Raw genomic sequence first — 25072 nt, 5'->3', positions numbered from 1 at the left:
CTTTAAGATGTGATACGAATAGCACTGTGCATCCTTCTCTTTGGCTCTGTATGTAGGACTATAAGTATAGCTTTCAGCTGCTGTCCGAAATTAAAAACAGTAATAATTAAGATGTGTTCTGTAGAATACAACTCTCTACCTACCTTAAAATAATGCAGCAAAGTTTTCAAAACTAAAGTACTAGGAAAGTACCAAGGAGGAAACATTTTGTTGATTAATCCTGTAATGTTCGCAAGCTGAAACTTGGAGGACAGCTGCCTCAGTAACTAAGGAATCTTATTTGGTGAAACCAAATGAAATTTTTTTCTATATCTTATAAAAATTGATTTTACATTCAAGAATCCATTTAAATTTTTTTTGCCACAATATCTGGTGATAATTCCAAATCTTCATCCCGTAGATATCCTTTTAACTTGATGTGGAACCGAGATAGCTTAAGGACAAGAAATGTATCAACTTACAATTTTAGCACGCCACTGTTCAGAAATGTGTGTGTTCTTACTAGGAACAGAGCAAGAGCTCAAAAGGTAGTGTTAACTATTTTCTATTGCATTATTTCCATGCACCACACACCAGTCCTCTGCAGGTAAGTGGTTGTCTTACCGTAATTTGACCTATTCTTCCATTCAGAAACTTCCATTGTTGTTATACCGTTCAGAAACTACAAGATGTGTGTAAATAAACATAATCACTCTCATTCCAAATAGGTGTATGAGTGCACAAGGAAAACTTGAGGAAAATTCAATAACATCGGCTTGGGTGCTGTTGTTCTCCTCATTCCAAAGACTGGTTTGACGCAGCTCTCCGTGCTACTCTATCCTGTGCAAGCTTCTTCATCTCCACGTAACAACTGCAACTTATATCCTTCTGAATCTGCATACCATATTCATCTCTTGGTCTTCTTCTACGATTTTTACTCCCCATGCTTCCCTCCAGCACTAAATAGGTGATCCCTTGATGTCAAAGAAAGTGCTGTACTAACCAGTCCCTTCTTGTTGTCAGGATGTGCCCCAAATTTCTTTTCTCCCCAATGCTATTCAGTAGCTCCTCATTAGTTATATGATCTACCTATCTAATCTCCAGCGTTCTTCTCCCAAATATCAAAACTCATCTACTACTGCAAGTGTCACATTTCCTAATCTAATCCCCTCGGCATCACTTGATTAAATTCAACTACAGTCCATTGTCCTCGTTTTGTTTTTGTTGATTTTCATCTTATATCCTCCTTTCAAGACACTGCTCATTTCGTCCAACTGCTCTTTCAAGTACTTTGCTGTCTCTCACAGAATTACAGTGTCATTGGCAAACCTAAATTTTTTAAATTTCTACTCCAAATTTTTCTTCTCTTTTCTCTACTGCTTGCTCAATGTACAGATTGAATAACACTGGAGTTAAGCTACAACCTTGTCACATCCCCTCTCAGCCACTGCTTCTCTTTCATGCTCCTTGACTCTTGTAACTGCCTTCGCTCCCTGTATTTTACTCTTGCCGCCTTTATAAATTGAAAGAGAGTATTGCAGTCACTATTGTCAAAAGCTTTCTCTAAGTCTACAGATGCTATAAATGTAGGTTTGCTTTTTCTTGACCTGTCTTGCATGAGAAGTCATAGTATTGCTTCACATGTTCCTACATTTCTCTGGAATCCAAACTAATCTTCCACGAGGCCGGCTTTTACAACTTTTTACAGTATTCTGTAAAGAGTACATGTTAATATTTTGCAACCATGACTTACTAAGCTAATAGTTGAGTAGTGTAGTGTCGCGGAATAGTAAAGAGTTGGAAACGTGGAATATTGTCAAAATTTCATTGCCTATGCCGAGAGCCAGAGGCAGTAGGTTAGCCAAGAGGTAAGAGGATTGCACATATATCGGAATGTGTCGTCACGCAGGGGCAGTGGCCGGATTACACACAACAGGCGAGAGAGAATTGCTTAGCACCCGGGTTTGTGTTAGATGGAGACTTTTGTAGAGTGTAAAACAGAGGTATAGCGTCAGCTGTACTGCATTTCACAACTTCGCGTAAGTCTGCCGTAACAACACATAACTCTGTCGCAAGAACACCTAAGGGGCGAGTACGACAGATGAATCAGCAGTATAAGTGGAACGAATGCGTTCATTACAAATGAGCATGACATCTGGACGTCGCTCGTGCCTCCTTTAAATACGCCAGCTTTGATAGCAACATGGCACTCGCAGTTAGATGTGTACTGGGTCGCTGCGTACCACTCAGCTCGGTGATCGACATGTTAATCTTTATTAAGGAGATGTTGCAGTAAGGGCGGCCCATCCAGCAGCAGACGTGAGGGGACAGTACCAGCTCTGGTCCTCTCTGCTGCTGCTGTCAGTCATCAACCCAGGATTAACAGACATTGCGGCAGACTCGCTCGCCGCCAATGCTGACCACATCAGTGAGCCGTCGTCGAGATCGTGCGGGCCCTAGGCCCTGTGCATCCACCGTCACAACCGGGTGAGCCGACGACGCTGGGGGACTGCAGCCCGTTCCGCCTGTCCACCGCGGCCGAGCCAGCAGGAGGAGCAGGGAAGAAGACGGAGTGGGATTGAGTACACTCTGCACTATGAGAACACCTCTCGTGCCGTCAGTGCTGGGACTCCAACCCGGAGCCTCCTACGCGCAGCGGCTTGCTGTCCGCCGGCCGGCCAGCTGAGCACCACCAGCCACGCGCGGCCGAAGTAAGGGCATTCCCTGCTACGTAGCAGCACACGGCGCTGCGCTAGCAAGACTGGTGCAGCCCGGAGCTGGCGTCATCGCTCCGAGTCAGCGAGGACTTGGGGAAGGTCGTTGATATCACCAAGCCACATTGTACTCGGCAGGAATAAAGATGTCATGAATTAATAATGTTTCTTTGGTGTTTCTGATGCGTCCACAGTCATTTCCTAGCAACCTGACAACTGGAGAGATCACTGCTAGGGCCTCCAGTCCATCGTAGGCGACCGGGACCACCGGGGCGCCTACAGTAGTACTCACATCTGTCAGCACCTCCCTTCTTTGGAACTGTAACTATTACATTATTCTTGAAGTCTGAGGGGATTCCGCCTGTCTCATACATCTTGCTCACCAGATGGAAGAGTTTTATCATGGCTGCCTATCCCAAGGCCATCAGTAGTTCTAATGGAATGTTGTCTACTCCCGGGGCCTTGTTTTGACTTAGGTCTTTTGGCATTCTGTCAAATTCTTCACGTAGTACCATATCTCCCATCTCTATCTATGTCCTCTACTGCCCTCAAGTACATCTCCCTTGTATAGACACACTGTACACTACTTCCACCTTTCAGTTTTCCCTTCTTTGCTTAGGACTGGTTTTCCATCTGAGCGCTTGATATTCGAACTGGTGGTTCCCTTTTCTCCAAAGGACTGTTTAATCTTCCTTAGCATCTATCTATACCCTAATGACATATGCTGCTAAATCCTTACATTTGTCCTCTAGCCATTCCTGCTTAGCTATTTTGCACTTCCTATCAATCTCCTTTTTAGATATTTGTATTCCCTTTCGCATGCATCAACAGTTAACGTCAAGTTACAGTTACCCACAAAAACAACTACAGTTCGTGCAAGCCAGTTGAAACCTTTTCAGCGAGTAACAGATGTAATGACACCAATGGTAGAAAATACTGCTCTGAAGCATGTTAGACTGCAGAAATGGAAGCCGACTGATCTGCTAACACAGAACAAGCACTTGGCCTCATATACCAGTAATCTTTGGCCGCATGAAGTCAATTACGCATTCACAATAAAAAATCCACCATTCTAATACAAATGTAGCAGGTCGGGGTTTAGTGACATTAAATATTGAGCGTCACTGACAGAGGTGAGCAAATGTCATTATTTTGTCTGGGATGGCAGGAGGAAATGCGACACTTTTTTGGCAGTGGAGTGGGCTCTTTCCTTGGCTCAGTGGGCGAGGTGTGAGAGAAACATTGGTGGTTCTACTAACAGTCACTTGTTGAGTTAAAAGACCATTTAAACAAACAGAGTAATACAACGTGTTTTAACTCTCTCAATTACTCACAGCTGCAGAGCGGTGGAGTCGTAGCATGCAAATTCCAGTGACCACTGACATGGTGACAGCTCGTGTTGCAGAGGCACACCGGTGGCATATTCTTCTATTCAGTGCTGTACCCATGACCCAGTGCTAAATTGATGAGGTCTTCCCCTTGTGAAATCGCTCACTGTATTATTAACAAGTGGCTATGGCATGGCACAGAGTGCTCAGTTCCAGAATTGATCCAGCGACCCTTACTTTTGGCATCTCCTTGCGGATTTTATCAACCTCTAGGTTCACAGGTGACCCATTTGATGAGGCTGCAGTCCCCTTGTCCTCACCAGCCACCTGAGTAAGTACCACACAAACTTCTTTCTGGTAATACCTGGGTTGGCATCTTCTGCATTGACCTATTGGCATGGTACCAACATTATCATCATCATCATCATCATCATCATCAATCAAGAAGTGTTGCAGCTAAGTCATTGCGGCAAAGTATGACATCTGCTGACTAACCATCCAGGTGACGTTTCTTTGTGACTTCTTTCTCCCATCGAAGGACCTCTTAATGCCTCTTTGTCAGAGGTATTTATTCAGTGTTTTCACCAATGTTGCAAAGTTTCTACAGTGGCGACTGGCTCCATGTTGGGCAGAAATGTGATCAATGTCGACGCACATGCTGGCTTTCTTTGTTTGACTGCTGCTGCTTCCGAATATTATGGCTTAAGGTGTCAAAGTCTCCACAACGCTCACTTAACCCTTAAGAAGTCTTTATGTTTTTTTTCTGCTTTGAACAATCATAAATAACACACAATTATTATGCACCCTACAATTTACTGCATTTTTATATTTTCCCCTTTCATCAATTAAATTCAATATTTCTCTTGCTATCCAAAGATTTCTATTAGCCCTCATCTTTTTACGTACCTGATTACCTGATTCCTGCTGGCTTTACTGCTTCATCTCTCAAAGCCACCCATTCTTCTTCTACTGTAGTCCTTTAACCTGTTCTTGTCAATCATTCCCTAATGCTTCCACCGAAACTCTGTACAACCTTTAATTCTTTCAGTTTATTCAGTTCCCGTATCCTTAAATTCATATCTTTTTGCAGTTTCATCAGTTTTATCTACAGCTGATAAGCAATAAACTGTGGTCTGAGTCCACACCTGCCCCTGAAAATGTCTTACAATTTAAAATCTGGTTCCAAAACCTCTGTCTTACATTATATAATCCATCTGAAACATTCCGGTGTGTCCAGGTTCTTCCACATATACAGCCTTCTTTTATGATTCTTAAAGCACGTGTTAGTTATGGTTAAATTATGTTCTACGCAGAATTCTACCAACTGGTTTCCTTTTGGCTTGGGTACCTTGTTCATTTGAAAGAAAAAAAAAAACACAAATTGATAGTAAAATTAAACAACCAGTAACTTGAAACTGTCCCAGCTGGAACTGCCCTAGCTTATTTTCGTTTATTCAGTAAAATATGTGTCTCATCTGTTACCTTTCAAAAAGCACCTTCCTTCGTTGTCATAACAGTGTGACAAACAGCACTCGACAGTCAACAAGTCTTATGAGCAGTACAAGCACAGCAGGAGCTTGCACACTCATTGCATAAGATGTCCACCACTGATTCCTGCCCAACAGCTTAATACAGCTGTGAATGTGCAACATAGTGGTGATATGACTACAAGACAATCTGAGGTCTGTAATTACTGGCTCTGCCACTTACCAATCATTTCAGTTAACAGGACTGTCCAATTTCTACTCCAACCTTACTGATAACAAATCAGTATCAACTGATTCCTATAAGTATAGCCAACAGACATCTCAAGCCTTAACTGTCCATGATTATTAAATTTCTTCATATGAATATGACTTTACACTCTTCAATATCTTTCCATACTAAGTGGTTTCCAATAGTTATCACACTGAAATATAATAGTTCACCATTTTGTTATTATTCTACAAGTCATTATCATAATGTTTAACTATTCATGTTGCAGACCTATGATAGTCATGATTATAATCTATGCTCGATTAGAAATTTCCTTCTACAAAAAACTGAAACATGTGAGACTGTTTCACTTGCAGAGAGTCTGCAGATGACTCTCAGACGGGGTTAAATGGTGACTAAAATGTCATAGCTATCAAATTTTACTAATGTAGGAAGTGCCATGGCTAACAAATTTTAGTAACATAAGGAGGCACACGGTAGCATGTAACATATGGCTGGCAGGGAACAGAGTAGGCCATACAAGTGACAACACGCAGATGCGAAAGTGGAGTGCCCACACAGCCATGGTCACTGTCGGGTCATAACAGATTTGTATGCAACATTGGTAACACTGGCCAGACAGCCAAGGCAACATGCAAATGGTAGCAAGATTGCGTGTGTCTAAAAATCATTTCAACCGAGGACACGTGTTTCCACAAATTAGGGAAGAGTCAGGAGAAAGTGACCAAGTGCACTGAGAAATCAGTATATGAGCCACAGGCACAGAGCGCCAAGTGAGTTATGAAACAAAAGCTGCCAGTACCACAGCCAAGTTGGAGGGCACAGTATCACTGCTGAGCCTCCAAGTCACTATAGAGTGACACTTTAACGTTTCTGCTGTAAGGTGCTAAGAAGACTACACATTCAAGGGTAGACAAGTGAATTTCCAGTGAGTATCCAGTAACAGTTATTTTCTTAGAGTTCTCCGCCTGTTAAAGATGGATACACACTATGAAGTTTGTCTAGTAGTATTTGAAATTTTCTGTCTGTCAGAATATACAGAGGAACAAGTGCTGTCTTGCAGTTGTCACTGAGTGTGAATAAGATATCCAATTGTGTAAGTCACAACAAATAATAATTCATATTTTCTGTTTGTCAGAACGTAGAGAGGAACAAGCGCTATCTTGCAGTTGTCTCCAGTTGCGGGTTAAGGTATTTTATTGTGTGTCATCGGAACAAGTTGCAAGCAGAGCGCTGTTCTCTGATAGCGAAAGGCAGAACTCAGGAACTGGGAGTGGCTGGACACGCCTAACATGTAGAGTGGTAGGGTGTACTCACTGATTTGCAAACATACAAAGCTGCTGCCTCCAAATAAGGTTAAACTACTTATTTACTTCCTACAAATCACAACTTTTCCTCTCCATTCCAGAATCACCTGTGCTAAGAATCCTAGAAGACTTACTCCTCCTCACTCTGTTAAAGGTGACTAGCAGGCCTCAGCCCACATTGTTGTTAATGCCCTGACAGGCCACATCTTCATGCAAGCTGGTGATAGGATGTGTGCTAGGACATGACAATAATTACTGTAAATCACCATGTACTTGATATTTGGACTGAAAATAAGTACATACAAATTCAATGAATAAAGTTTCTCCATTGGATGCTATGTCTAACACTGAAACACTTACAAGCATTCACTTTATTACGCTTTTCCGTACCTGCCGTGGGAACACGGGCATAATGTGTTAAAATTTTCTACAAGGTAGAATTTTTCAGTTCTTTTCAAATTTAGGGGAATAAAAGACAGAGTTCACATGCAACATTATACTGCAAATGACAAAATATCTTAAGAAATGAGACAAATTACATCAACACATTTAACTATTATTTCTTCTTTTGCCTTTTATTCGTCCCTGTAATTAATTTTCAAGTTATGTTTCACCAATTCTCTCCTACACATTTTGAGTTATCATCATCTGACTTTTATTTTATAGTAATAGCAAACGCAATAAACAAGAAATGTAGTTATTGTTTTCACACATTCTTTGTTTTTTCTTGTTGACACAGAAGTATATTAAAATGGTGACAATAAAGAACGAAAGAAGGAAGACAGATTAGGATTTAATGTCCTGTTGACAAGGTAACAATAAGCATAACAAAGAAAGTTAATGGAAAACTATATTTATTTTCTCCAAATATTTCATAGTCCTTCAATGTAATAACTTACAAGAGCTTTCATATGAACCTCTATCGTACATAAAAATGAGATAAAAAACAATGAAGAATGAAAAGAAACACAATGGAAGTGTGTAAATATAGTGCAAAACATGTTTATCTCCTCCTGCGGCTTCTCCTCGTGCTGTAAAAAGAAAGAAGACATTACACAATATCTCCATTTGACAAACACAAGAAGCAACACTGATAAGAAAAACGTATACATAACAGCAGAACAACTGGAGAAAACTAGGCAGAAACTAAAGTACAGAGTCTCGATTATCCGACCTAAACCGACCACGGCAAGGTTGGATAAGCAGGAAGGTCGGATAACATGGAAAATAATACAAAAAAAAAAAAAACCACAAAAATTAAACTAAAGTAGGCAAAATGAGTTAAACATTTAATACAAAACAAATCAAATTAGACTGAATAGATATTTAGATATTTACTGTGTGAAGAAGTTAGTAATTGTCTTTTGTTTGCCTGTTGTTTGCCATTTTTTTGCTGCTAAATCACTTAGTCTCTTAAGAAGTAAAACCTCAGTAGACGATGTTTCCTCCAGCTGCTCTACATATTTTAAAGCAGGTTCTAAGGCCTTGTGTCCTTCGTTGTGAGAAATCTTGGGTGCACTTTCCTCCACTACATCCGCTTCTTTATCTTCTTCTTTTTCGTTTACCATGTTGACTATTTCATCTGTCACTTCAAATTCTTCATCTTGGACAATCCATTCATTTATGTCATCTTCTGTGGCGTCAGTACATCCCGGAACTTTTCGTAACAATGAAAGCAGGGTAGTATTTTCTGGTTCGGTCTGTTGCTGTAGATTTTCATCATCTGGAGAATTTTCTCCAACACTCTCCCAAGACTGGGACATGTCATAAGCTATGTCTTTCAAATTAATATGGTGCAACTGCTCTAGCATGTCTTCTCCCTTGTCCATAGCATTAATTAAAGAGGAAAGCAAGTTTCTGCGGTAGTTTCTCTTCAGTGTCTCTAAGGTCCCTTGGTCCATAGGCTGACATAAGGATGTGACATTTGGAGGCAAAAACATGGCCTTTATATTTTGATCATGAAGTTCATCTTCATTAGGATGACAAGTGGCATCGTCTAGAAGCAACAGTGCTTTGCGCAGCAAGTTGTTGGCTTTCAAAAACTTTTCAGTTTGTGGCACGAACTCGTTAAAAAACCATTCTTTAAAAATGTCTGAGCTCATCCAAGCATTTTTTTGGTTGTAATATTCCACTGGTAAAGCATTTTTCGATACATTTTTAAATGCTCTCTGATTTTTTGGCTTACCTATCATAGTTTCATTTTCAAATTTGCTGTGGCATTACTGCATGCAAGAATTGTCACTCTTTCTTTGCTATGTTTGTAGCCTGGCGCTGCCTTTTCGGCCTTTGACACTAATGTTTTTTCTGGTAACATTTTGTAATTGACACCAGTCTCGTCGCAGTTAAAAATTTGATGGCCTGTTCAGTTTTCCTTGTCCAATACCTTGTGAAGTTTATTCCTAAACAATTGAACAGCTTCAAAATTTGCTGAAAGCTTTTCACCACAGACATTAAGTTGCCGAATTCCGTATCTTTTCTTCCATCTATTGAGCCAGCATACACTAGCTGTGAAATCAGGTTCACCTTCGTTTAGTTCATTACAAAACTTTAAGGCTTTTTCCTGCAAAATAGATCCCGACATGGGTACACCATCTCTATGTTGAGTAAACAATAGGAACAAAGCTTCATTTACTTTTTCATTATCACATTTTTTCATGGTTTTCCGATCTTCCAAAGTAGCCGAGGGTGCTCGCTGAGAACACCACTTCTCAATTCCATTGCGGTTCCTTTTCCAGACTCCAACTGTTGTTTTCCCGACATTATAATCTTGCGCCACTTTTAATTAAGTTTCACCATTGTCTATTCTTTTTAAAGCTTTAAGTTTTTCTTCCATTGAAACGACCACCTTTTTCCGTTTTGAAGCCATCATAGTAATGATGCGGGGAGGTGGGGGGTGGGGTGGGAGTACAGAATTTAATGAAAATCTGAACAATAGATGGCGCTGTAAGCAACAGAATCTGCATACCCACAGATGCGCAGCACAGGGTTGTTCCTCAGTTTGCATCAGAGGCACCCAACATGACTGTCTCCATGAGGGATCACATGCTGCTGGTAAAGCTCTGTTACAAGAATAGTGACTGTGGACCAGTAGCCCTACAGAACTTCCGGACACTTAAGGGTATGAAAAAAGTCACTGGTCTTACCTTTGCTAAGGGTCTGGAGAAAAGATTGCAAAATTGTAAACCTTTTGAAATGCAATATGGCAGAGGGAAGAAAGCAGTTCATCCGACCTCTGTCAAAGATGTTGTCACAGAACAGCAGGAGGATTTGAGCGCTGGTATGCAAACTTGCAGAGCATGGGGAATTGCCTGAACGCTGATAATGGCTGAGAGTATGGTGCATAAAAACCTAAAAAAACATCCTGCACATCCACACAAAATCACCAATGTTCAAGAGATGATTTCTGCTGGTCTGTCAGAGACAAGCATTCATTACACAATTTGTTGCTTGGATGGAAATGAACAATGAATGGCCATGGAACATTCTGTGGACAGATGAAGACCATTTCCACCTCCAAGGAGATGCCAATATGCAGAACTACAAAATATGGGCAATGGAAAATCTGCACACACAACAACTACAAAGCGACAGTGTGGGGTGGGTTGGTGGCATTGTTTATTGTAGGGCCGTATTTTTCCCCCAAAGAGATCAGTTCTTTGGGTCCTGCTACCTGTAGCACCACTGGGAAATACTAGTATGGTCTTTTGTGCACCAACATCTTTCCAACCCTTAACACGGTTGCAGTGTGTTTATGATGATTTTTATGCAAGATGGTGCTCCTCTGCACATTGCACAGCCAATGAAATGGCTGCTGCAGAAGCATTTCAGAAAGTCTAGAATTATAAGTCATCATTTCTGTGTAGCTGGCCATCCATATCACTTGATCTTAAGACGTGCGACTTCTGGCTGTGGGATTATCTGAAAGATGATGTGTTGAGTACTCCCATTATATAAGTAGTTCAACTGAAGGCACACATTGGGCAACACATTCTGAATGTGGACACTCCGATCTGTTGTGGAACACGCTGTTTGTCGCTTTCAACTTGAGGCGAAAAACAGTGGATGGCATATTGAACATGTCTTGCACCAGTCTCACAATTACAGACTAATGTCATTTTGCTTTTTATGTGGGACAATTAAAATATAATGTTATTTTTCTTTCTATGTAGTCTTTGGCCTCAGTACAATTAAAAACCAATTTTTTCCTATCCGACGTGGTATGATTTGGCCGTTGTGGATGTACTTACCTAACTAACAGAGCCACAAATTGACTGCCAAACTTATGCAGTCAGGCACATTGAACAGTACAGATGATGGAATGTGCAACTCTACTTATAGCCATCATTTCACAATTTGCATGTTATTCGTAGGCGAGCCCATTTACAGTAATACACTCACAATGTTGTTCCCTGACTTTTTCCTGTATCAATAGTATGCTGTTCAAATTTTACATCATTCCGAGCAGTGACACACTTTCTACAGCATTTTGAAACTGGAACTTTAATTACAGACACCTTGTACTTTATGAATGCATATTTCTGCTAAAGGCTGGGAGACATATGCTGCTAAGGTTTCTAATTTTCTTAAGAAATATATTCTCTAAAGGAAGTAAGGTGATCACCCTTCATGAAACTTTGATTCACTGAATGCAGAAGAGTATGTTCTGGGCATCTGTAAGGTCCACATCGTCAGTTATTCTGAACCTGAGTTGTAGACAGCCTTGACAATTTGTAGTGGTGTTTTTCATCATAACTTTTCCATGAGTAAATGTGGAACTATTGCGGTAACACAAAATATGGAGTCCCATTTCCTTGCTCTTTCCCTCTGCTACATCAGACCACTGATAATGAATGGAAAATACAAAATACAGAGACACTATGTGTGACTTCATGCCACACCTGTTAACAAGCTTAACTCTGATACTTTGAATTCTTGATACTAGTGACAACCACCCCAATCTGAAGTTCAGTCCAAGATATCTCCTGCATAGAAATGTAACATCACCCCATAAGTTTCCTAAGATCTGGTGAAATCCCTGGAAAGCCACATTAAGGTAAGGTGATGACCACTTAAATGTTTCTTTCTCTGTAAAATGAAAGGTTTATTTCATGCCTAATGCGAACAATCAACAGTCCCAGAATATGTGAACATGTATGATCTCAGAACATGCATGTGTGTGTGTGTGTGTGTGTGTGTGTGTGTGTGGTGGGGGGAAGTGATAGTTTTCACAAGTGTTCGATTAGATTTTTGCTTTATAACTCTTAGAAAATAGTGTTTTGCACATCACACAAGATTTTGAAGCGAGATGGAATGCCTTGAACTCTGCAGAACCAAAAACATGGTTCTGCAGTATCCATACAATAATGAAAGCAGCTATTTAATTTGTGATTTCAGTGCTGTTCTATTTTCTCTCACTGAAGTAACTATTTATGAATCAAAAATGTCATAAAAGAACAAAGACAGCTTCCGCACATCAATAACCCTTGAATCATTCCTCCTCTTTAACAAATATTCATCAGAAGTACGAACAAAGGCTTTTTATTTTGTCTAAGACTGTTTCTGTTGTTTCCAGGTTGTTCTTATTTGTGAGACATTGTAGACAAGTCATTTCATTTCACTCTGCATAGTTCATGGAATTTATTAGCTATAAATACAGAAACACACAATAATATTCTACACATTCCCTGTGTTTCTTTTCAGACAAATCAACCAAAGTTCTATCGCAAAGACAAATTTGAAAGCAAGCAAAAATGGAATCTTTTAACAGTGAGGTGTAGTAAAAAACAGCACCAAGCAGAGAGAACTACGGACAGGAGCCTGACAGTTGCACGTGTCTCTCAATCTGAGTTGGAGAGGCTCCTGTGCCTGGATGTGGTGGCCTGTGCGCACAAATCAGAGGCATGCGTGACTTCACCAGCATGTGCACCTCCTTGCCGCTTTGTGCAACAGCAGCTTCCACTTAGTGCACAGAGGAAGTAGTGCAGGTGTAAACACACCTGCCATGTACCACACTGTGATTTGCAGAGGATAGATGTAGATGTACATACATGCATATGTGCCAGCCCCCCTCCCCCCAAACGAATTTTTAAACAGAGATAAATCTACTTTTTGGAGCTTTTAAAAATTACGTTGTGACAACGTGAGACAAGGTAGTAGAAAGGGTAGATTGTCAGTATCTTCTGGGAGTATGTATGTATTTTGGCCAAAAGTCATGACCTCAAAAGTGCTCTTTGCTTGCAGAAAACCTTCCTTAGGAAAGACATGAAACATGTGTCTTCTGAAATTAATATTCAGAAACAAACAGTCGACAGATTAATTTATGAAGACTGGAAGAGGTTAACATGCATATTCAGTAACAGAAGTGTAATTACAACGAGCAGTTCTCTGCTTTGAAAGTAGACTCACTATAGTCGTCAGAAAAATTATGTTCTTCACCGGAAATGGAATTACAAAAGCCAAGCACAGATTTTATTTTATTTAATTTTTTTTTTTTTTTCGTCAGAGTGTAAGGGGATGTTACATGCTGCTAGATAAATGTCTAATGTAACTGAGCATGTGTGTGTGTGCAGATTATAAAGTTATAATTATAAACAATAGTCAGTTCACACAAAGCATTTAATTGCACAAGGAAAAAGGGACCTTAACATTAGAATGCCAGGTGGATATCACTTGATGATTTTTTATTTTGAAACCCAAATTTCTTTTATGCTTAAAACAGGCCACTCCATGACTTTATGACTTAATTGTGGTTTCATTTGCCTTAATTGTTCCCTTTGTAACTACGAGTTTTTAATCCTTTCACTGGAGCATTTTTTGTAGCAACTCAGTGAAGATAGTTTTCTGCTATCCTCTTACAATTGCGATCAACTGACTATGTTTATTTTTTGATAATTTTATTTTGTGAATTAGGACCAAAAACTGTGGTGGTACAGATATCACCACAGCACCTTTGTGAGGTATTAAAACTAAGGTAGTAAAAGGATTTCCTATTTCCCTTTTATGAGCTGTTATATGCTGCCATTGCACATAAAAACAGTGTTTCCTGTTTTTATTTTATGTTTTCTTTTACTTTATTTGAAAAAAAAAAAATTTGTTACCAACATTTAAAGTTTATGTATCACAATGTGAAAACAATTCTAGAAACTTTATTGCACAATAAGGGTACGAGCTGATACAGGTCACAATAATGTATACTACGGAAGCGAAGCAATGTGTTCTGACAGCAGTACTGATCCCATGACAAACAGAAACCCATTGTTGCAGCAGTTTTTATACACCTGGAGCAGTGTACTACCACAAGATGTCAGGCACAGACAGAGTTGGTAAGATGTATTCCCAAACGCTTTGGCTACCCCTAAGTTGTTGGTAAGTATGCTTCCCGAGGACCACAAATTTTGTATATACTTCCCAAGCCCCTTCCAGAAACTGCTTTGGTGGTAACCATACTTTGTAAGAATCATTAAAACACCATTGTTTGGTGGGATAATACTTCTCACAGTCCTGAAGGCTATATTTCACAACAAACAGAAACTATAGCTGGTGCAGCAGACTGCCACTAGATGGCAGGAGTGTACAGGAAGGATAACACACATTCCCTTAAATGCTGTAAAGAAATACATTTAGTGGGAAGTATCTCTCCCCACAGCCTACAAAAGGGTTAAGATAATTGTACATTTACCGTTGGTTCCCAATGGCAGTCAATTGACCACTTTTCCCAGAAATGCATTTCACCTGGTTTATTTGGCATTTTTGCTAGTTAATAATGATGAACTTCATACAATGTTGTGTGAAACAGTTCTTGAACATCTGTTCGTTGTCACCTAAAGTTTGACTGGGAAATACAATGAATTTCTATCACAGTGGTGGCCTTTCTGAAGTTGAAAGCACAGTACCGGCTGTTCACAGACACTAAACATGCAAATCTGTGGTACAGCCTTGGCCACCCCTCATGGCACCATCTATGCCAACCTACTCATGGGTGAACTAGAGGAATCCTTCCTAACTACCCAGAATCCCAAATCTCTAACCTGGTTTAGATTCACCGATGACATCTTCGTGATCTGGAATGATGGTGAGGATGCCCTACACACATTCCTGCAGAACCTTAATTCCTTCTCCCTCATTTACTTCACCTGGTCCACCTCAATCCAACAAGCCAACTTCCATGATGCTGACCTCTGCCTCAAGGATAGCTACATTAATACCTCTGTCCACATCACACCTACCAACTGCCAACAATACCTCCATTTTGACAGCTGCCACTCATTACATACTGAGAATGTCCCTTCCATACTTCTGTAATCATTGCACCTGTAGTGATGAGTATTTCCTCTCCAAATATGCCAAGTGTCTCATGGAGGCTTTCACAGAAGAAAATTAACCTCCCAAACTCGTCCCAAAGTAGAGTGTCCACATGTTGCCACTTGAATCACCTACCACCTCCCAAATACCCACTGTCCAGCCACAAAGAAACACTCCTCTCATGACTCTGTACCACTAAGGATTGGAGCAACTGAATCACATTCTCCGTAAGGATTTCAACTATTTTTTGAGACTGCCCTGAAATGACATGTATCTTCCCTACTATCCTCCTCACCCCTCCCATTGTGGTATTCTGCCACCCACCAAACCTATGCAATAAACTTGTCTCTCTCTATTCCATTCCTGTTCTCAACCGCTTGTGCCTCATGGGTAATATCTCTGCAACAGGTGTGTCCACATAATTATTATACATATACAAGATCTATCCTATACATCCTCCCACTATAACCTACTCCAATCCTGTTTAGGGCATCTCCAATCCCATCTTAGGCAGAGCCATGTTCGACTAAAAATGTACCCACATTATTATTATTATTACTATTATTATACATGAAAAAATAATAAAAGCTATATTAAAGACAATAAATACACAATATCGTTACATTTTGTAAAAACCTTATCAGTCAAAGTGACCTCCATTAGGCATACAGGATAGTTCAAAGCTGGACATTCTAGTGTTGAACAGTCCCAGCAATCTCTGGATGAATAAGACCCTTTTATGTATATATGCATATGCATTAATATTATGAGAAGGATAGTTGCTACTCACCATATGGCAGAGAAGCTGAGTCGCAGATAGGCACACCAAAAAGAGTGTCAGAAAGTGAGCTTTCAGCCAACAAGGCCTTCGTCAGAAATAGACAACGCTCGCACACGCACGCACGCGCACGCACGCACACACGCGCACGCACGCACACACGCACACACACACACACACACACACACACACTCACACACACGACACCACATTGTCTGGGGAGTCTGGCCTCAGCAGCCAGAGACTGTGGTCATATAAGTTTGAGTTATGTTTGTGTGAGTACACGCAAGTGTATATTGTCTGTTTCCAATGAAGGCCTTGTTGGCCTAAAGCTCACTTTCTGGCAGTCTTTTTATAGAGGCTATCTGTGACTCAGCATCTCCGCCGTATGGTGAGTAGCAAGTATCCTTTTCATAATACTGTTACATTCCATCCTGGATTTTCAACTGTTTCATACATACGCATTCTTAGTTGGAGCAAAATAACAATGCATCATGACAATGTCAGCTAATTGCAATATTTGAAAGTGCACTTTTGTGCACCAGTCTGTGGTGTAAACACCAAGGAAGTGTAGGAGCCTAATTACTTGAAGAACAATACATTACGTAAGATAAGTAAATATAAAAACTTCAGCAGAAAAAGGAAAGTACTTCTCGATTTTGCAAGAGGGCTTAGTACCAACTATTTGCTATTTGAATGTGGGGAAAAAATAGTAAAAAATTAACTGGGATACGAGAAACACTTACCGCTTTGGCCCTTTAACAAAACACCAATCTACACCTATCTGTTGTCCAAGAAACTCGGTGCCATTAAGAGATTCTCTTGCTGCTTGTGCTTCCTTGAAAGTTTCATATTCCACTAATGCATAGCCCTGAAATTCAAGAACAGTTAACTAAACTTTTTTAAAATAAATAAATACAAAATCACCACATCCTTTAGCAGGAAACCTTACGTAGTAGATTAAGTAAACTTAGAGGTAACTAATGACAGCACCAGAAACAGCTAAAATTACAGCTATACAGTTATGAATTAGTACAGTATTTTAAAAACTTACTGCACATAGTAAACCAGTTCAGGTCATTCTAGTTCATTTGCATACACACATTTCATAAGAAGCTGTTTTTGTGATTTTTCAGTGAGGGACAAGATGCAGTAAAAATGATGCGAATAGCAACAGCTGGGTAAAAACAAACAAAACTTTAGTACACATTTGGCTTCCTATGAATCCAGTTTCCAGTGCCCCCAACAACAACAAACAAACACATCCAATAAATACATACAACATCAAACTTTAGAAAAAGTTTTGTTTCCTTCACACCACTGGTATTGTTCACCCTATTTTAGAGAATTTTTATGCTTACTTTTAAACTGTAAAACAATACAAAAATAGATCACCCACACTCAATAGGTTCATGATTTACTGCCACTAAAAGAAGCATGCTTTGACATCAATGTAATGTCTATTGATGGCTGCTATCCATTTACTGAAGAATGGTAATAAAATTAGTGTGTCTGTGTTAAAAGTGGAGAACAACCATTGGAACTCTTGAATAACTGCAATGAACAAATGGCTACAAAGTGGCACCACATCAATGAGGTGCTAATGCAATGAAACAAAAGTCTAAGCTGTGGAAATTCAAGAGAAGAAAATTACTCCCACTAGGTATTGGAGCACACAGCACAGGATTAACACTTAAAAGAACTATGTTCCTATACTGTCTTGTTTCACAATTTTGTTAACTGCGTAGCTCAGTGCCACAGGTGATTAAGTGCCTCTGTGGCTTATTTTGAGATAGGGAATAGAGCTGGAAGGCAACACCCTTGTCTACGTGTGCCATGAATGACAACAGCCGTACTGTGCCTCTATAATACTGTCACAATCGAGCAAATGTGGCACTACAAGAACCTCTGTGAACAATGTTAGTTAACCTTTGACATTTCTGCTTCTTGTGACAATGATAGGATGTACCAAACACGCAAATGTACTTCCAGTGATGAAACAGCTAAGTTAGTTTGTTGCAATGATGCAACTTCGAAAGACAACTGACTGAAAAACATGTAAAGTGATTAGAAAATTCCTGACAGCCTAAAACCCAAATTTTTTGCACACTACTGATATGTGTAAAAGAGTGTGTGTGTGTGTGTGTGTGTGTGTGTGTGTGTCCAGATTATGAGACTGTCTCACTGCGGACAAAAGCAGAAGAGATATCCCAGAAGACATAAAAAAGCTATTATGAAAAACTTTATAAATGACAGCAGGTGTACATATCTGTACGAGGAAAACCCATTAAGGCCCAAGAAATAACACTTAAAGCATGCGGCTGTTATAAGGATTATAACAACCTGGTATATTGGAAAGATCATGAGACATATACAGTAAATTTTACAGTATGGACTAGTCACGAAAAATACTTTCATCGTGGGATCAGGCACAGTAAACTCTATTTGAAGACATTGTAATAAGGCAATGGAATCAAAACATAACATAACAACTGGAGAAAAAAATTACAAGAAGCTAGCGGCAAAGCGCATGTTGTTTGTATGAAGTGAAAGTGAAACATTGTGCATTCCAGATGGAATAATTGATTTGGTGTTACAACAAAAGCAAGCAAGTAAACTGCCTGCTTCTGATATTTGAGGAAAGCATGGACTACACAAAACTCCAAGAAGTAGAGACGAAATGACTTTGAAATTTACTTACTTCTTCAACATAAGATTCACACATCAGTCAGAAGGACAATATGGACAGGGACTGAAAGCAGTGGTGAGGTAGTGAGACACTGGATTTGCATTTGGAAGGACAGCAGTTCAAGCCCTGAGTTAAACTTTCCTGTTTCCCTAAATTGTTTAAGGCAAATGCCTGGATGGCTCTTTCAAAAGGTACAACCGATTTTCTTCCCCCATCCTTCCCTCAAACTGAGGTTGTGTTCCATCCTTAATGACCTTCCTTGTTCTTCCTTTTTAATGTAAATATAAAAAATGCTGAGATGACAAAGTTCATTAATGCCAAATTTTGCCACACTGTTCTGACAGACATATTCACTGTACATCCCACATTGATTTCTGCAGTTATTTCATGCGCTGTTGCTTGTCTGTTAGCACTGATAACCCTCTGCAGATGCCGCTCCTCTCAGTCATTAAGGGACTCCGGAACGCCCTATACTTGCAATGTTAAAATAACGCTTATAAATTACATCTTTCTTCACAAAGTATTTGAGGTAGGAAGTTGAACTTTTTACAGATTATTTATTGGAATATGGGCTACAACTTAACACAGGGATTTTACAAAATTTTAGTTCAGTTATTAAAGATGATTTTTTTTTTCAATTGTAATGAAAACTCACAACATTTTTTTGCAATTTTTTATTTATATATTCAAAAATATACAGTTATTTGGAAAAAGGCTGTGTTAAATTATGCAGAAGGTACTGTGTAACATTTACTGAAAGTTTGAAACAAATATGTTTGTAAGATCCTTAGAAAACATGTAATTAGTATGAGAAAATAAAAGTTTTGGGAATCGAGCGACAAAGATTGGATTAACTTTTTAGTGCATTCCAGGTCCATAGGATGGATTATCTTCATCCTCTGCAAACTCCTCCTCCAGCTTCCTCTTGTTCCTCCTCCTGTTTACTCTTGCTTGTATTTCTAGACTCTTTACAGCCTTGTCTGCAGCCCGAAGGCGTTCCTTGTCTAAAGCAAGCATCGCTCGTACCATGTTAGAACCTATCTTCATTTAGATTTTGCTACCATTTTCTTCAGTTGCAGTTACTGCAACACAGTTCCAAAAGGTGGTCATGTATGAACACTTATCACATTTCAGTTGTATTTCACTAGCAAGTCCTACGTGCTTTATTACGGAGAGTTCCAGACCAACTTCACTACAATGAATACATCTTACACAGTTTGAAAAAATTCCTTTGAGAACCGACATATCAAATATTTCATTCACATCCGATTCCCCCATAAAACATTCATAGTTTTCACTCATTGAACCAAGCTTCTTCTGTGAAGTATTTTCTTTCCCACTTTGACTGCTATGGGAGGTGTACTTGAGAGGTTAGGTTCACTCACTTGGTTATCGTCTTTATTGTTTACAGTAATAACACATACCTATGGCTTTCCAACATTTCTCCTTTTCTTAAAAGCCTTCAGAGGATTTCTAATAACTTTACTTTTACTCATTATTATACTTCAACAAAACAGAGACTCAAGAAACAGAATTAATTACGAATATTTTCGGGATAACGACAGAGTAAATAAACATGAAACAAACGACAATCACACCAGCGATATATATTGAACCATCACAGGTTAGCCACAACACATACTTTATCTAACATCACTAAAATGTACCTGATGAACACGGACGTTAATAATAACACCATTTGACAGCAGTTTAACAGTGCCACAGTGGGTCACGCCCATGTAGAACACATTTAAAAAAAAATTAAAAATAGTTGTAGTCTTCGGAATTGAATAAATTATATATCTATTAAAAGGTAATAGTCTGCAGATTCAGAAAACGCAAAAAAGTAAAAATTGAACTTTTCATGATTTTGAGCCTTTCCGGAGCCCCTTAAGTGAAAGCCTTCAATCACTGTGTTGGCCGTGATGAAAGGTAATGCCCCAAATTTGGTAGTCTCGGCACCCTCTTGAAAGAGTGACTCTCAGATTATTGAATTCCCTAGTGATTTCTGAAATGGAGTGTCCCATATGTCTACCTCCAACTACCATTCCACATTCAGAGTCTGTTAATTCCCATCGTGCACTACAATCACGTCGGAAACCTTCTGACATGGATCACCTGTGTAGAGAAGTGACACCACCACCAATGTACTGCCCATTCATACCTTGTGTAAGTGATACTACAACCATCTGTATACCTATATATCATTATCCCATGATTATGTCACTTCACTTCAGTGTATTTACCATCTGACATGAATATGACAATAAAATTGCACTTATAAGAAACAAATTCTTCCAATGACGAACACACATTAGTAGGTCTCTATGCCACCACGTGTTCAATATGTATGAGATTTACATTTCCATCGGATTCTAAGATACCTGCAAACCTGTGATGCAAATGCTGCAGCATTTATGGTGACACAGAACAAGCTGCATAAGGTGCTGAGCATCAAGCTGCATGGGCACAGTTCCATGTTATTCTTTGAAAACAGGTACTGAAATGGCAAAATGAAGCCGTGAACAACAGCCGTATTGGCATTCATGCTGCAGAAAATGTCACTCACACCAGTGTTATAAATGGGAGCAATATGTTACAAGAGACAATTACAGATCTACAATTTGGGAATACATGATGAAGTACACGACGTTGGCTACATGTACATCAGAGTGAAAACATTGATTGAAGGGCCCTGCAAGATATGAATTCATGTATTATGACACATCCATTGGTGAATCTACCCACAACAGCAAAACATATTACAGTGACTACCGTGGGGAGTCTAAATCAAAATTTAAAAATGTTGATGCTATCCTATATATTGCAAACATTGTCAGATTTTAGGTCTGTAAATAAAAGCCCTTTGTTCTACAACACAATTTCAATTCTCAGAAAAGTGACTCTGCTATTATTGGAAAGATAAAACAGTACCATCCTAATGTGTATGTATCAGAGTCATTGCATCTACAGAGAAGAAACAGCCACATTTCCACAAACATGGACAACATCATGTTCTGTTCTTGTCAACATTTGCTGAAAGAGAAAGGGGCAAGAAGTTTTTATCAGAGACATGCCAGTCTTTGTAAAGGCAGCTCACTAACCACAATTGTTCACAACTTTCTATGATTTCTAACTAGAGACTCCAGTGACTGTCATTCAATAAAGATAAAATGTTGCTGTCCGAGCGAACTTATGGAAACACTACCACTCTTGTACCCCCACATGCATGTTATTACATTGGAAAAAATGATCTACTGAAACTCTTAAAGTACACACATCCACCATACCACAAATTTTACAAGACTGACTGTGGTTGTGTAAAAGTGTGCGCACATGTTCTTCATTTTGGAAAAAAAGACTTTGTCCAAAAGCTTTAATATTATAGCAGCCATTTTTGTTTTTCCTTTCTGTGACTCAGTACCTCCTCCACATTGTGAGTAGCAATGTATTTTTTCCAGAATGATAATTTTCTTTTATGCAATCATACTAGCATTTGCTGCAGTAAATTAAGATATATTAACAGAGATACAAAAGCGTTAGACTTTCATATAAGCTGCAGCTAAACTATGAGTACCATGGTAAGTGGACTGAATAAAATGGGTAGCAATGCCTTGATTGGTAATGCAAATAAATGTAGGCACACAAGGTATATCTTTTTACTTGTAGCAAGATTCACAAACAATTTCAAATTACAGAATAGTTTCAATCTTTTCTTTAAGTTTCCTTGGGAATATCTCCAGCAGTGAGGAGTTCACAACAATAATTTTATTCATTGACTGTATAGATTTATTCAAAGCCAAACCTTGAGTTTCAAGCTTTTTAATACTTGCAGGTACATGGGAAAAATGAGTGCTAATCGCAGCAATGTCTTTTCTAATACCAGAATCATTAAAAGCTTCCTTGCACTGGCAAACTGCCAAAGCCTCTGCACTATCAAAACGGTTTAGTACCTCTCTAATGGACTCGAAATGTTCATTGTAAAACAACACAGCTTCGACCCACGTACTCCAATGAGTTACCACTGGTTCGGGAGGTAAAGGCAAATTTAATAGTTTTTCTTTGTAGGTCTTAATGTGAACAGGAGCCTTTTGAAACACTTTCTTTGTGAATGAAATCAGTTTATTTACATTCACAAACGTGGAACGTACTTCTTCAGCATGGCCATGTACTCCATGAGGAAAGCAAGTCACATGAATCAAATTGGGATAAAATACTGGAGGGCTTTCCTTGCTTTGATTATATAGGGAGCAGCATCTGAAATAAACATAAACACCCTTTCATCTGCAGAAGATTCTGGTACATTCTGATTTAAGCAATATTTGTGCAGAAAGCCTTTTAGCATAGGGTCTGAAAGTTTGTGAAGAGGGATATTACTCCCAATGAATGCTTCACATAGATCCATGTTAAACCGACATTCTTGGTTGCCTTTGGACAAATCCCTGCTACTTCAACTTGCTATTGTCAGAAGTTGTTGTCGTGGCCCTTTCTTCTGCATTCCTGTGATATGAAGGCTTGCCTTGATATGTTGGTCTATTTGAAACTTTTTTTGTGTGAAACATTTTTCTCGCAAACTCAACAATATAAAACAATTTCATCATATGTAAATGTTCCAGGATGGTCAGCTATTCACGAAATGACGTTTCTTTTTTTCAGGTGGCATGGTGCACAACAAGTTACACACTACACGCAGTAAACACATTTGACTGTGTACAAGTAAATAGAAAGCTAAACTGAAACAATGGATGTACGACTAGAAGCCTGCGTAGTTTAATTTAATTGTTACCGACGTGTACGGTATGACAGTGGAGGGTATTAACCAGGGGCATGGGTGCAGGAGCACTGACTGTCTGCCTGTGGAGGGTATTAACCAGGGGCATGGGTGCAGGAGCACTGACTGTCTGCCTGTTCCTGTTCCGCATGATTTCGCTAGACAGTGATTGCACACAGTTTTAGGTCGCGGTCAATCTGTGAGACATTGAAACTAGATCGATCTAGAGACTGCCTGTCTAAATTGTTAAAATATTGTAAACATAGAGTGAAAATATGTATTATCACCAATTTGTAGTTAAAATATGCAATAACTGGTGAAAAGGAGCCAAATATGCAAACGCATAAACAACATGCAAATGCAAATGCATATAATCCAGTCTCTAGTCGTTACTGTGTGGTAACACTTCAGGACGCAGCATCAGAGAGATAAAATGAAAGTTTATTTTATTATTGTTTAATTAAACAGTGATTTAGCTCATATAAGTTTATTTTATCAAAGGACTTAATGGCCAAAAGCTATGATTGTGTGAATCTTTTTATTGTGCCTATCGCGACTCAGCATCTCTGCTATATGGTGAGTAGCAACTTTCCTTCTCTGGTATTGTTACATTCCATCCTGGATTTTCCATTGTTCAAAATTCAACATTTGTATTTCTGTATTTACCTGGTGCTGACACAGGTAAAGCCCAACACTTATTTCTCCACTTTCTAGTTTGTTTTGGTAGATAATAAGATTATTAAATTTGTTTTTCAAGTCTGCAACATTTTGGTGGTTGATATTTTAAATTTATCACACTCTTATATGCAAAATATGACCATTATGGCTCTCTTACAGTAAAACAAAAAATGAAAAAACAAGATGCATAGTTTAAAAAAGAAACATCTTACTATCAAAAACATTTAATCTAAATTTTTGGTTTCTCTCACCTTCAGGTATCCTGTACGCCTGTCAAGGTTCAAGTGAATGTTCTTTATTTCTCCAAATTCAGAAAATTTATCATGTACATCATCTTCTTGAGCTTCTTCATGAACTGATGTCACAAACAAAATCCAGCCTTCCACAGCTAAAAATAAAAAAAAAGAATATGAATATTATGAGTGCAGATGCCTGTGGTTACTAATTACATTTACTACAGTTAGTGTAAGCTTTCCTAACACTATTTCAGCCTCGAGGAAAGTGTGTGCACCAATACTTGAAATAAGACAACTGGAACACAAACGAGAGACAGTATTTAAAAATGAGCAACAAAAGACTATTTCCATTATAAAATAAATGTTTTATCATTTTTATTCTTGTGTATTGTCAGGCTGAACTTGTGGGGAAACAGCACAGTTTAAATTTTGGTTTTGTTGTAGTTTCAGTTCAGGGCTTCTTTTGATGATGGTGGTTATGAATCTAACGATATAAAACAGTTTGATTGTCAGAGCTCCTTAATCAAGAAAGTCAACTCTTAACGGTAATATGAAAGGAGATAAGGTAATGGTCT

The 25072-nt window shown here is 39.0% G+C and overlaps 1 protein-coding gene across 1 annotated transcript in view; it reads right to left on the bottom strand.

Moving 5' to 3' along the window:
* Positions 1-7881: 7881 nt before the first annotated feature.
* The window catches only part of LOC126484478 (RNA-binding protein 8A), a 49468-nt gene continuing 32277 nt past the window's right edge, over positions 7882-25072 (bottom strand). The window contains exons 3-5 of the mRNA XM_050108006.1: positions 24513-24649; positions 16870-16994; positions 7882-8075 (exon numbers count right to left, since the gene is read on the bottom strand). Of these exons, the coding sequence (XP_049963963.1) occupies positions 8048-8075; positions 16870-16994; positions 24513-24649 (290 nt within the window). The 3' untranslated portion in view covers positions 7882-8047. The remainder of the gene's footprint in view (positions 8076-16869; positions 16995-24512; positions 24650-25072) is intronic.

Source organism: Schistocerca serialis, chromosome 6 (assembly GCF_023864345.2).
Source record: "Schistocerca serialis cubense isolate TAMUIC-IGC-003099 chromosome 6, iqSchSeri2.2, whole genome shotgun sequence".
In the NCBI taxonomy this organism is placed as follows: domain Eukaryota; kingdom Metazoa; phylum Arthropoda; class Insecta; order Orthoptera; family Acrididae; genus Schistocerca; species Schistocerca serialis.
This window is presented reverse-complemented; position numbering and strand designations above follow the sequence as displayed.